Below are 15,110 nucleotides of genomic sequence, written 5' to 3'. Positions count from 1 at the left end.
GTGCAGGCTATATAGTTTTTGTCGACCATCAAAACACGTCCAATTTTCGTTACATTAGTACAGATTTCGATGGGGAAAAATCTTATGAGCAAGACTAGGCATGCTCAGAGATGAAAGAACACATACAAAGCAATCCAACACATGACATCACTTCTGAAGTAGAATTCTGTCATGCAGGAAAATTTCTGTGCAATCTAGAGCACATTCCAACCAACAGACATCACTCTGGACAAAAGACGGACGACCGGTCGGCGTAAATTAGTTGCGTGTGTACGGGGCTTTAACTGTAAATCCTGCTAACAGCAGCAAGCCCTATTGCAGGCTGACAATGGCAAGCTATTGCCTTGTGATTCTATTAAATCAGGGAACTCAATGGCCAATTGAAAGCTTGCACACCAGATGGATAATACTGCTATCATTTGCAAGACAATGGCTTAGTGTTGTCATCCTGCAAGTGCTATTACTGGCAGGAGATTCAGGTTATAAATAAAAATGTAAATAAGGAAACTGTATAGTGAGACATGATGCCAAAAACATACTGAGGAAAAATAAAAAAAATTTCAGGTTTACTAACATTTTAATTTAACCTGTTCACAACCACGCTATAGCCATATGATGGCTACAGCGCGGTCTCACTTTACCGGGAGGACGTCATATGACGGTCTCGCGCTCATGCTGCCTGCGCTTCCCCTGAAGTACACATTGGCAGTGATCTGTAATTGCGCTCTTTGGACGCAGCTGATCACAGATCGGGGAAAAGAGCCATTCACGGCGCATCTTTACCACATGATCAGGTGTGTCCAACCCAGCTGATCACAATGTAAACAGGATATGCCGGTTATTGGCAATTCTCTCCTCACGCTGACAGCCCATAAGGAGAGGAGAGACGCTAACTGGTAAATCCACACAGGAGACATCTACACTGATAATCAGGGCACTGATCATTAGTGTCCTGATTATCAGTGCAGCCCCAACAGTGCCCACCAGTGCTGCCAATCAGTGCTGCCAATCAATGCCCACCAGTACTGCCTGTCAGTGCCTATCAGTGCCGCATATCATTGCAGCCTCATCAGTGCCTCCTCATCAGTGACCATCAGTGCAGCCCTTTAGTGCCCATCAGTGCAGCCTCATCAGCACACATCAGGGAAGAAGAAAAATTACTTCTTTACAAACTTTTATGACAGAAACTAACTTTATTTTCTGTCTGTTTTTGTTTGTTATATAAAAAAAAAAAAACAACACAGTGGTGAATAGATACCACCAAAAAAAAGCTCTGTCTGTCGCAAAAAAAAAAAAATGTTGAAAGTTTTGGTTGGGTACAGTGTTCCATGAACGCGCAATTGTTATTCAAAGTGCGACAGAACTGAAAGCTGAAAATTGGTCTGGGCAGGAAGGGGGTGAAAGTTCCCAGTAGGAAAGTGGTTAAACAAATTGCACTGAATAGTTTCTCTAATTTTATCATTTTGGATAGAAATAGGACACATCTTTGATATTGATTTTACTGCCTAATACAGTGTTTTTCAGCCTTTTTTTTTTTTTTTTTTTTTCAGTCAGGGCACCCTGTAAAATTATGCACAATCTCAAGACACTCCAGTCTAAAATCTAAAAAGCATAATTGTTAGTTAGCATCAGTGGCAAACCTAAACCTGGAACAATGCACACAACTGCATTATTCCAGCAGGGATGGAGGAGAAGCTGACACAGAGCTCCAGGTCCACACCCCTAGGCCACTCTCTGTAGTAGCTTGTAAGGCAGAGGTCAGTGTAGTGCTCACCCCCGGAGGGGTCACTGAAACTATGCCCAGGTCTCCCTTGTTATTATAGAGGCTGCACAGTACACCAACAATAATGGCTCCATCTAGGGGATGTCTTTTTACTATTTATTGCTGAAGAATTTTAATAGGAAAGGAGTTTGGGGGTCACAGAATACTCCAAAATGATATTAGTAATCAATGGAAGGAACTTATAAGCAGAAAATCCCTATTGGAGCACACACACACAATAAAGTCCCATATCTGATCTTACTCACAATGCCCAGGGAGCTGTCTGCCACCCAGCTTCCACAGGAAGATCCTCAGTGAGGAATAAAAAAGATCCTTCTCCAGGTCAGGACTTCAGGAAAGTGCCCTCCAGCAAGAATTCTTTAGCAATCTCCTGCAGGCCCACAGCCTAGCTCCTGTTGAGGCACAGACTGCAATTTCTTGTCTCAGAAACTTCAGCAGCCCCAGGAGAATTGGAACCCTCCCTGGAGAGGAAAGAACACTCTGGAAAGGCCCCCAAACATTTATCACCTCCCCAGTCACCTTCTGGATGCCTCATTCCAGGGACTTGCTGGAGCATGACAAATATTCATACTGGTCTTTTGACTCTCCTTGCCCCATATTCTGAAAGATTTTCCCAGAAGCATCAAACACCTAGCAGCCTAACTAGAAGAGTAATTTGTAATACAAAGTTTAGTGGTCAGAAATAATGCATAGTTCAGATGTTAGTAGTAAGTTACACACAATCCAGGGGTCAGGAGTAAGTAAAGCAAAGTGCAGAAGTCAGTAGTTTGTAATGAAGAGGTAAGTAGTAAGTAATATAGAGTTCAGAGTTCAGTAGTAAGTAAAGCAAAGAGCAGGGGTCAGCAGTAAGTATCACAGGATGCTGGAATCAGAAGTAAGTAAAAGGAAGTAATATGTTCTAATTTAAAAAAGTAACACAAAATGCAGAAGTCAGTACATTGCAATACAGAGTTACGTGACCAGGAATAAGTAATGCAGATTTCAGTGGTCAAAAATATGTAATGCGGAGTCCAGAGATCAGTAGTAATTACCGCAGATTGCAGTGGTCGGTACTAAGTAACGTAGAGTGCAGAAGTCAGTAGTTTGTAACGCAGAGTTCAGAGGCTAGTAGTAAAAAAACTCACAACATGCAGGGGTCATGAGTAAGTAACACAGAGTTCAGGGGTCAATTGTAACTAGCACAGAAACATATCCCTGGAAGGGGCACTTTGGGAGCTATGACATCTGGGATTACCCTCAGCCCCCTGCATCACCATGGCTGACATGTTCTCCAGTTCCTTTTCTGGGTTTGGCATCTTCAGTCATCTGCACAGGAGAATTATTTTATCCTAGCACCCATGACATGTCAAAATTGTACACTGCCAGTGTGTGGCTCAGTTTATAATCCAAATACAATTGCTGGCAGCAAAAGAGGGGGTTTTAATGCAGAAGAGACATACATGAAATAATAATGAAAGCCATCTTGTCAGCAATTAGGTTTCTTAGGTTCTGGGCTAGGGCTAGAGCCAGTAGAAAGGGCCAGCTACTGATTTAGCCTAAAATGCCAAATATGATTCAACAAGTTCATATAATTTCAAACATTGTTTTCTGTCCAACTGTGATCCTAGATTGTTACCTTGTCACATTCTCCTGTTGGAGATTTCATCTGCACAGACATGGCATATTGCATAGACATGGGAATTGCTTATGACACTGGTGATTTAAAGTGGAAGTAAAGTCAATTTTTAAACTTGTACCTACAGGTAAGCCCATAAGATGGCTTGCCTGTAGGTACAGTGTATATTTCCTAAACTTGCACTGTTTAGGAGTTATTCACATGGGATGAAGCCGGTGATGTCACTAGCGCATGCGCATTGAAAGGACGGCACACCTATACCTTCAGAGCTCTATGCCTGGGCTCCCGTGTGCATCATGACATCATCGTGGCCCTGGCTATTCATACAGCCGGAGCCTGCAAACTGGGAAGACTGGGTTAAGATGGAAGCGTGGTGGTGGTTTACTACCATTTTAACAAACTAAATTTTATTAATTTAGAGTTAGATCTACTTTAATTGCCCATAGCCTATACTGACCTTCCATTTACCCATTAGTTGCTCTGTTTGCCTTCCAAAGTGAAAGAAATGCTCAATACTAATAGGTATAAGGGAACATGTCCCTTATTAGCACCGATAAGCCATTCACCAGACCTAAGCACTGTCTCCTGGGGGTAGGGGCAAAGTCCTTAGCCCTGTTTCAAATATGGCCAAACTTGGAACAATGTGGGAGCAAATGGAAATTTAGTAAAAGCAGCTGTGAAAGGGGTTATTAAAGCTTATCTCCAGGCAATGGTAAACTTGCTACCTTCTCTCCCTTCCAACACATTTGACCTATTCCCTCATTCTGAAAAAAAAAGTCTGGGCCCACCCCTGGCCAGTCTTGTTGTTGCTCCCCTTTGGGATGTCATCATGCCAAAGCTAGAGTCCTTATGGCCTGTGCAGTGCCCACCATTGGACAGTCAACATTATGTCACCATGTCACCAAGGCAGTGATGTAGGCACTCAAAGTGACACAGGCACTCAAAGAGGGACTCCTTTCTTTACTGAAGAAGATAGAAATGTCAAGACTTGTAGCATAATGTGAAAATGGATTTAGATAAGTAAATTAAGGTTTTTTTCTTTTTCAATTAATTCATAATTTAGAGGGTGGTGGTTCTGGGAATGAGGGAAACAGGAGTGCTAATATTTTAAGGAACCTTTTTGACATTTGCACTGGTGAACTTAAACAACTACATCTACAGACTGTATCTGTTCCCCATTTTCATTTTTTTTTTTTTCCAAAATGAAAATTGAGTTTTTTTAGGGCAATACTTCTTTTTACCATAATACATTTTTTTTTTTTTTTTTTTGCAATATTTAAGTACAATAAACAATTTTGTATGAATACCCTATTTCCTTGTGCCTTTCAGTGTTGTCATCACAGTTGCAGGATGCCAGGATGGTGCAAATATTGTTTTGTCTGCAGTCTGTGATGTAGAATGTAGACAGAGAAATGACCAGGGCTGTGAAAAATAAAAGCATTGAGGGATCCTCTTAAAGTACAACAATTGGTGCAACCCTGACTTTGCGGCGCCGCACCGATTCCCAAAAGTAGTTTCTGCACAACTTTTGGCAACGTCAGGGTGATTTCAATAGACATCTGTGCATGAACCTGTACAGATGCCGGGGTGGGCTGGGCCGGGCCGTGCCGGTTGGAAATCCCCCCTCCCCCCCCCTAGGCCGCCTAACTTATATTCAAAATGGCCGCTGTATGTTGACATTTTTTTTTTGTGGAGGAAGTTAGCCGCCGCAGCCACAGATTTGCTGTGTTGCTGCCACACTGCATTCCGGGAGTTGTAGTCTGGACCATGCTCAAGTTCCTGGTGGTGATGGGTGGAGAGAACTGAGCAGGGGTGCGCAGCAGGAAACTACAACTCCTGGAGACAGAGTCTTTTGAGGCAGTCAGAGGCAGGGCGCGCAGAGCGAGGGGACGGGTCGCGAATATCTTGTGACCAACTTGGGCTGGGGCTGGGCACTGAATGGCTGCAACAGTGCAACCTGAAGAGAGACTGAGAACAGCTTACTTCTTCACTACAACTCCCGAAGTCTTTGGACTGGAGGCAGGCAGAGGCAGGGCATGTCAGCCTGCAAAGTGACGCACGTGACTGGCTGAAACTTAAAGTTGTCATCACCCCCTCAGGAGGCTGTGAAAGGAGCTGCTGAGCTGCCATCAGCATCACTGAGGTGAGAGACCCTGACACACCCAGCTGACCCCCACATCCCATCTCCCCCCCATACACCCCATTTACCCTGCCCCAGTGCCCTGCCCATCCAGTGACCTTAAAATAGGAAATAGCCCTCAATAACCCTCAACACTGTCTGGCTGTCAGGTCCTGTGCTGGCCATTGCCTGTGGGTCCTGCTGGCCATGGACTGTTGGTCCTGCTGGGAGCTGGCCATGGCCAGTGGGTCCTGCTGGCAGTTGGCCATGGCCTGTTGGTCCTGCTGGCCATGGCCTGTGGATCCTGCTGGGAGCTGGCCATGGCCTGTGGGTCCTGCTGGGAGCTAGCCATGGCCTGTGGGTCCTGCTGGGAGCTGGCCATTGTCTGTTGGTCCTGCCAGCCATTTCCTGTGGGTGCTGCTGGCCATGGCCTGTGGACCCTGCTGGGAGCTGACCATGGCCTGTGGCCCACAGGCTATGGCAAGCAGAACCTACAGACAAGCAGCCAGCAGGACCCATAGACCATGGCCAGCTCCCAGCAGAACATACAGGCCAGCAGCCAGCAGGACCCACAGGCCATGGCCAGCTCCTAGCAGAACATACAGGCCAGCGGCCAGCAGGACCCACAGTGATGGGCACTGGTGAGGCTACATTTATGGGCACTGATCAGGCTGCATTGATGGACACTGGTGAGGCTGCATTAATAGGCACCGATCAGGCTGCATTGATAGGCACTGGTGATGCTGCACTGATAGGCACTGATCAGGCTTCACTGATTAGACTAAGCTGATGGGCAATGGTGAGGCTGCACTGATGGGCAATGGTGAGTCTACACTGATGGGCACTGGTGAGTCTACACTGATGGGCACTGGTGAGGCTGCATTGATGGGCACTGGTGAGGTGGCATTAATGCAGTATTTTTGTTAAACCTCCTTTGTTGCTATTACCATTAAATTATGTTACCACATTGTATCATATTTGTCTTGCTTCATAACATCAATATCCGCTATAAAACTAGGTGGGCAATGGATGGTGAGCTAATTCAGTATTTCAATGGGCCAATTGACTGGACTTGCTACCCAGGCCTAAGGCTGCCAACCCTCCCCCGTACAGATGTCTGTCAAATCGCCTCCGAAGTCGCACTGACATGTGGTGCAAATGTGATGCAATTTGAGGCATACAAAATATTTGGCTCACATGTGATGTGCACAAGAATGCGGTGCGTTTTTGGTGCAAAAAACAGGCTGTGTTCAGCATGCACCAGTGTGAACCCAGGCTATGTCCCATGAACAACACCTCAAAACAGAACCCAGGCTTAAAAAAAGCAATGGAATAAAAAATGTCAAAAAACGCCAGTTGGCGTTTATCTGCGTTTATTGACGTTAGAATGTTTTTACAGCTGAAAACGCCACTCAAAACCCACTAGTTTTCATTTTTTTTTTTTTTACAGCCAGAAACTGCCCCTGCCAAAAACTGCTGATAACAGCCTATGTGTGCATGGATACATAGGATAACATGCTGAGGAGGTTACTGGCTGAAGAAAAAACGTCTGACGCCAAAAATAGCAGTTGTAAAAATCTCCAGTGTGCATGAGGCCTAATAGCCAATAACAGGCTATCCACAGCGATCATGTGATTGGGAGCCAGTTCCCTTGGTTCCCCAAAAATAAGGTTTCCATCCGTCTGGATTTCACGAACAGGACCAGATCAGATAGCAGCGGGTGTCAGCGGAGATGTCACCGCTGACATCCGCTGCTCCATAGAGGTGCATGGAACATCCGAACAGGTCCGTCTGAAAAACTGACAGGCGGACCTGATCGGAAAGCCTGTGTGAAAGGGGCCAAACTCTACTACTTAACCCTCTGGTACTTAACTGACCCAGGGCCGGCCCTACCATGGGTCACAGTGGGTCCATTGGACCCAGGCGGCAGTTTAGGCAGGGGCGGCCGTGGCCGCCATCTCTATGTCCCGGGAAATGCAGTGTGAATCCAGCCTCTCCAGCATATGTCAGTCACGGACGGACAGCGTCACCTCACCCCCTCGGCTCCTCCTCCTGTGTGCATTGCTGCCAGGGAGCGGGCAAGCGGGACCAGCGGCAATGGTTTGTAGATACGTGGGATGGGCATGGCTTGGAGGGCAGAGCCAGAAGGGAGCATGGGTTAGGGAGCAGAGAATGTTTGCCAGCGGGAAGGTGCACAACATTGGAATATCCTCACTCATCACAGTCAGTGTCAGACACACAGCATAGCAGTACCCTCTCATCAGAGACAATGCTTCAAGATGAAAGAGGCTCAGGCACCACTTTGCCAAATGGTGAGTTGAGTTCTACTTTCATAGTAAATGTGAGTGGCTGGCCTGGCTTAATTTGTTTCTCTTATGTATGTTGTTCACTCAGCTCAGGGCAAGATCAGTGCAATCTCAGTGCCATCAGTGCAATTACAGTGCCACTTGTGCCCCATCAGTGCAATCACAGTGCCACCTGTGCCCCATCAGTGCAATCACAGTGCCATCTGTGCCCCATTAGTGCAATCACAGTGCCTTCAATGCCCCATCAGTGCAATCACAGTGCCCCGTCAGTGCAATGACGGTGCCATCCATGCCCCATCAGTGCAATCACAGTGCCATCCATGCCCCATCAGTGCAATCACAGTGCCCCATCAGTGCAATCACTGTGCCATCAGTGCCCTATCAGTGCAATCACAGTGCCATCAGTGCAATCACAGTGCCATCAGTGCAATCACAGTGCCATTTGTGCCCCATCAGTGCCACCAGTGCCCTATTAGTGCAATCACAGTGCCCCATCAGTCCAATCATTGTGCCATCAGTGCCCCATTAGCGCAATCACAGTGCCCTGTCAGTTCAATCACAGTGCCATCTGTGCAATCACAGTGTCATCTGTGCCGCCTCAGTGCAACCACAGTGCCCTATAAATTCAAGCACAGTGCTATCTGTGCAATCACAGTGCCATCAGTGGCCCATCAGTGTAATCACATCGCCATCAGTGCCCCATCAATGCAATCACAGTGTCCCATCTGTGAAATCACACTGCCATCAGTGCCCCATCAGTGCAATAACATTGCCATCAGTGCAATCACAGTGCCCCATCAGTGCAATCACAGTGCCATCAATGCGATCACAGTGAGTCATCACAGTGCCCCATCAATGTCAATATAGTGCCCCATCAGTGCAATCAGTGTCATCAGTGCCCCATCAGTGCAATCACAGTGCCTCATCAGTGCAATCACAGTGCCCCTTCAATGCCACTACAGTGCCCCATCAGTGCAATCACAGTGCCCCTTCAGTGATATCACAGTGCCATCACAGTGCCCCATCAGTGTCAATACAGTGCCATCACAGCGTGCCATCACAGTGCCCCATCAGTGTCAATACAGTGCCCTCAGTGCAATCACAGTGCCCCATCAGTGCCGTCACCAGTAAATCTGACTTCTAGTTTTAACTATCATGAAAGAAAATAATGGATGTGGGGGCCTTTTGGTGGGCGTGATTTTTTTTTTTTTTTTGGGGGGGGGGGGGGGGGGCAGCATTTTATTCTTGGACCCAGGCAGCACAATGTCTTGGGCCAGCCCTGAACTGGCCAGATCAATTTCCTAGGAGTTTAATAGACTTGTGCTATACTCTGAATAAAAAGTGTTCCTTTAATTTTTTGAGCAGTGTATTTTATGCAGACATTAATGCAGACAGTGTATTTATGTGTAGACATCAAAGAACCGCAATCTTTTTTTTCAGGAGGAATTTAAGTCAAAGGGCAAATTTTTAAGGATACAGGCTTTTTTTTGTGATCATTTAATCATGTCTTTCTTTAATATTGTTATTATTTCAGGAAAGGAATCAGATGCTGGCAAAGAATCCAATGACAAAGACAAACACAAAGGAACAAGTAGCCTCCCAGTGACAGAAGCAGATTATAATTCATGCTCAGGTAGGTTGTATGTTCAATGAACTCACTTTAAAATATAGAGGACATGATTGCAGTGCACTTTCCCTAAAGGAAATAAAAGGACTGTCTTTTCTGTCTTTCTAATTATACTAGTTTCCTGGTTTAGCCCTGGTTCGCATTGGTGCGGCTTTGAAATCGTGCTTTTCGCAATTTTACTGCGGCTTGCGACTTCATTTAACAGAAATCTATGCAACTTGCAATAAAATTGATAAAAAGTAGTGCAGGAACCTTTTTAATAATCGCTGCAACATGAGTCGTGGCAATATGAACAGTCCCCATGCCAGCAATGGGGTGCGACTTGTCATGCGATTTGGAACTGTCAAATCGCATGACAAGTCACACTGGTGTGAACAGGGGCTAAGTCACAACAAGCATTTATTAATAAGTGACTTAAGCCCACCATAGATGGATCGAAATTCGGCCTGTTCAGCAAGCAGAAATTTGATCAATCTATGGGTAGGTTGATTGCACTGAAGTCAACTTCAGTACATCCAGCCTGTCCAATTTATTTATTTTTTTTTCAATATGGTCAATTAGTAGTCCTAGGCACAAAAGCAGATGTATTTTAGCACTGTATTATACAGTTCAAATAGTTTAAATACATGAACAAGCTATTTGGATTTGATTGCTATGGACTGATCTGGGTCTCACAGGCTGCAGGTTTGATTGATTCTCCCTGCTTTCTGAAAACTCCAGAACATAGGAGTGGAGCAGGTCAATGGGGCAGCTTGAATATTTCTTGGGTCTTAGCCAATCCCTGGGGAGGTGTGCCCAGTAGGGGGTTGCAGATCACATAAATAGTCTAGGGCTTGGGCAGTCTAGGTCTTTGTCAAGCAGCAGAAGCACCCAGCCTGGAGGGCTGCCGCCCTCCCAGGCAATCCAGCACCTCTATCAAGAGCTCAGCAAGGCCTTGTTATCTAGGGTTGGGGGCCTTACTTTCAGAGAAGCTTCAAGATATGTAAGGGGGAATTCACCTAGGATCTGGAAAGTCCACTAAACAACTGTCTGCCTATCTCTGAGGGAGGCATCCAAGCAGGGCCGCTGATAGGGGGGGGGACCACCAGTCCTCCTGTAGGGGGCCCAGGCACACAGGGGGGCCCCAACAGCACAGGGAATTGGTGCGGTCAGGCGGAGGGGCAATTACAGAAGCAATTAAAAAAGGGCTGACTCACACAGGTTCTCTGTTATGTTTGTGTCCTCTAATAATGATATTTTTCATAAAAATATTGTCTAGATAAATTTGTGGGGGAAAGGGGCCCTGTCATGTAGGCTGTACAAGACCCTGTGATTTCTAACAGCAGCCCTGCATCCAAGTACCCAAGAACTTGTGAGTACAGACCAGAGTGAGGGATCTGGGCAAATGCCGCTGCTGTTAGCCCCCTGGTGCACTAAGTTGAGGCTCGCTGGCCTGGAACATTGCATATGGTGTCCTAGTTCTGTCTATTCCCAGAGCTATTGCTAAGGCACTTTTCTAAGGAGCAGTTGCAGAAGAAAGGTCGTCCTAGACCCCTAGACCACTCATTGAGCCAGAAGTGTGGATGCTGCCATGTGCCTGGTTGCCATTGACCCTTGTGGGAAAGAGAACCTGGAACAAGATAGCTCGACCAATCATAGAGTCTGCGCTACACAACATTCCAGAATATTGCTGCTGTAAAACCCTTTCTTGCTCTTTTTCATGTTTTTAGAGGATTACGATGATGACAGCGTAGGCCCCCCTTCTGTCAATACCAGCCCAACTCCTATGATTCCAGTGAAGGTAATTTGTGTTCAACAACAAATTTAATTGTCCTAATATTTTTCAAGAATATATTCTTCTCATGTTATGTGTACTATTGATTTCAGATAGACCTACCGCTACGTGCTGAGGTCCAAAGTAATGCAAGAACGTTATATGTGCTAATACCCATTCTTGCCCTGTTAGCAATCGCATTAACAACTGTAATAGTATACAGACGTGAGTACAACTTTTTTTTTTTTGCAATCCTGATTTGTGAAGCTAATATAGCACTTATGCAATGTTAAAAGGGCCAATTGTCAGCTTTCAGTCACACTTTGAATGACAGTTGCGCAGTCATGCAGCACCAGGGATGTGTGGTGAGGTCAGTGGCTGGTGAAGCACTGGTTAGTATCAAAGCCCGATACAATCCCACATTATTTAGTGGATAAACCCCACATCACCATTGAGTGAATAAACCCCCACAGCGTAGCCGAGCCCTGTGAGAGGATAAATTTCATCTTCAGCCAATTGGCTTACGCCTAAAAACCCACGCGTCAGGATGCAGCCAGTCAGATTCCCCCAGACAAATAAGCTTCTGGTGAAAGGAATCTATTGGACGGCAGATTTATTTTTTATTTCTGTATTCTGTAACAGCCTGTAAATGCTGAGATTTCAATGGTCAAGTACAGGGCTGTTACAGAACGCAGATATAAAAAAATTAAAATTTAACTGTGCTCTATATAGCTACCAAAAGTCCTGATTTTATTAAAATGTCCTTATGTTGGTGAAGTTAATAAGCTGTGAGAACTAATGAAAGGGCCATATATAATCGATATAATAAAAGAATAGAACCTGAACCATTCTCTGATTATATAGATTACGTATAGCACCTTCATTTGTTCTCATAGTTTACTAATTTAATCAGCATAAGGACTTGTTTTAGCATGTGTAAACAACATTCAAACGACACATGTGTGAACAGTAGAGTGAGAGCAATATTTCTAGCACTAGACCTCCTCTGCAACTCTAAACATGTAACCTGTAAAAATGTTGAAAGCGTCGCCTATGGAGATTTTTAAGTACTGAAGTTTGGCGCCATTCCCCAAGTGTGTGCAATTTTAAAACGTGACATGTTAGGTATCTATTTACGCAACATAACATCATCTTTCACATTATACCAAAAAAATCGGGCAAACTTTAGTGTTTTTTTTTTTCTTTTTTTTTTAATTCATGAAAGTTTTTTTTTTTTTTTTTTTAAATGCGTATATAAAATTGCTGCGCAAATACCGTGTGACATAAAAAGTTGCAACAACTACCATTTTATTCACTAGGGTATCTGTTAAAAAAATATATACTATACATACATATATACAGTATATATAAGATTTGGGGGTTCTGAGTAATTTTCTAGCAAAAAAATTATGATTTTTACATGAAGGGGAGAAGTGTCAGAATTGACCTGGGTGGCAAGTGGTTAATTACCATAAGTAAGTAATATACAAATAATGATTATATATTGTTTTAAAGGTCATTTACTATATTTTAAAAAAACTGTACTCAAGCAGGTGACTTAATGGACAAATTACTGCAGAATAAAGTTATAACTTCAAACTAGTAATTTCACAATAAATAGATGGATAAAAAAAAATTATTATGTTATAACATAACAATATATTATTTTGCTTGATTAAAAAAGTAAATTTTCAGGAGCAGCAGATTCTCCCTCTTGACTGTGTGAGAAAATCATGGGATTATGGGTAAACCTTATACCCATAAACTTATGTTTTTTTCCTTGTAGTTAGGAGGGCTGGGTTGGAAAAGAAAATTTGTCTTTTAGACCCATGCTCACTTCTTTGACACTGCAGTGAGAGGCAAGCCTCTACTGCAGCATTTTCATTGGGCAGCTTGGACCAATGGTGCTATACCATTGGTCCAAGGCTCCAACCAAGCGGTCCATTGAGCTCAGTGCCTCTGACAAGAAATTAGAGGCACTGTGAGCTCATCCTCTCAGTCTACTGCAAACAGATTCTGATGGGCTATGCAAGGAGCTCTGTATCTCCAGAATCATAAGTACTAGGAGCGCCAAGAGACCAGTGGTGGGGTAGGACTTCAGGTACCTACCCCCCAAATTTGGGGTCTCTGTGACCCTAGGTCGCCAAGCTACGACCCCCGAAGCTCGATCGTTTTTGTTTTTTTCTACATATCTTAATGGTAGGTGAGGCTCTGCCTCCCCTGACTGCACGTCCCTGTGCAGCACTGTACCAAAACAACATTTTTATAATTTTTTTGAGACAGATAGAGGTTTCTTTTGGTGGTTTAATCACCACTGAGTTTTTTATTTTTTTGCTAAAAAAACGAAAGAGACTGAAAATTTTGAAAAAAAAAAAAACAAAATGTTTTCTTAGTTACTGTTATAAAATGTAGCAAATAAGTATTCTCTCTTCTTTACTGATGTGCGGTGATAATGCTGCACTAATGGGCACTGATAGTTGGCATTGATGAGAAGGCACTGATGAGCATTGATATGTGATCACTGATGGGCACTGATAGTTGGCATTGATGAGGAGGCACTGATGAGCATTGATAGGTTCACTGATGGGCACTGATTGGCACTGATGGGGCTGCACTGATAATCACTAATGAGCAGTGCCTGATTACCAGTAAACAATGTGCTGACAGACTTGTCGGTAAACAGCTCTCTTTTCTTCCCACAGACACAGTGCGGGAGGACAGAACTGCTGATACCCACCAAGTCTGTTTACATGTGATCATTTGTGATTGGACACAGCTGATCTGAGCTGGTAAATGGCCACTTTGATTGGCCCTTTATCCCCAGCTGTGCCCAAAAGGAAAGAATGTGCCAAATGCCTGCCACAGGAAATGCGCAGGGGGCGGGGTTCTGTGAGAATGTCTGTTTATGCCCTTCCAGAACTGGGTGACCGTGCTGTAGCCATCTTACGATTATAGCGCAGTTGGCAAGTGGTTAAAGAGATGCTCCAGTTGGTTTTCTGAAAATTAAAAGTCAGCAACTAGCTGCTGACTTTTAATAAGCAGATACTTACCTGAACCAGGATCCAGTACCCAGATGTGACAGCTTGTGGCTTCACAGCTGGATGGCAACTGAGCATGTGCAAGCTGCGCTGCACATTGTCAATGGTCCCGCAGTTTTTGGGACCTGTGATATGTCTGAGAAGACTGCGGGGAGGGACGGAGGAAGGAAAGCGTCCGCTCAGATCGCCTGGGAGCAGGTATCAGTGGGAGCAGGTATCTGTTAAAACTATGGACCCGCTCAATTCCCATAAAAAAAAAAAAAAAAAAAATGTTAAAGGGGAGCGGGGGGGGGGGGGGGGGGACCTTAAAATGAAACTTCCACTTTTGGGTGGAGTTCCCTTTTAAATACTGTATATCTAAATCCATTTTTATGGGATAGAGTAGAGGAGTAAAACAAAACCTAAGAATATTCCTAGCTAGCTCAGCCAATATGCTACCAACTGAATTATCTTTTCTAACAGTTTACATTAAAAACAGGGGTTTAGTTAGCACACATTTGCAAATTCATGCATAAGCTGCAGAGCCGCTTCAAGGCACCCCAATATTTCTGCTGTCCAGAAATTGTAAATTAATGAGAGCCTCCATAGTAGAAGCACATGCATTCTAATAGATAGCTAGAGGGCAGGTGAGCCTGGAGGGAGCCCACCCCTCCTTAAAGGCACAGGGGCACACTGGACACCTAGCACATACAACAAGGGCAGCAAAGGTGTCCAGTGTGTCAACTCACCAATGTTACATCAGTACCAAACAACTGGCCACTGTCCCTACCTATAACTGACTTCATAGCAAGGAGCACATGGAAGGGCAACACATGCAAAACAAAACCAAAGAAAATCCCCAGCTCAACTCACTGACCAGTCTGCAACCA

General features: G+C 44.6%; 1 protein-coding gene across 1 annotated transcript in view; it reads left to right on the top strand.

Annotated features, from left to right (window-relative positions):
- LOC309554633 (uncharacterized protein) overlaps window positions 1-15,110 on the top strand; it is a 104,387-nt gene that overhangs the window by 71,631 nt on the left and 17,646 nt on the right. Inside the window, exons 3-5 of the mRNA XM_082256351.1 lie at window positions 9,358-9,456; window positions 11,160-11,230; window positions 11,317-11,428. Coding sequence (XP_082112477.1) covers window positions 9,358-9,456; window positions 11,160-11,230; window positions 11,317-11,428 — 282 coding nt within the window. The remainder of the gene's footprint in view (window positions 1-9,357; window positions 9,457-11,159; window positions 11,231-11,316; window positions 11,429-15,110) is intronic.

Source organism: Pelophylax lessonae (genome assembly GCF_965119305.1).
Source record: "Pelophylax lessonae genome assembly, chromosome: 4".
In the NCBI taxonomy this organism is placed as follows: Eukaryota; Metazoa; Chordata; class Amphibia; order Anura; family Ranidae; genus Pelophylax; species Pelophylax lessonae.
The sequence above is the reverse complement of the archived record's forward strand: the minus strand, read 5'-3'. Positions and strand labels throughout refer to the sequence as shown.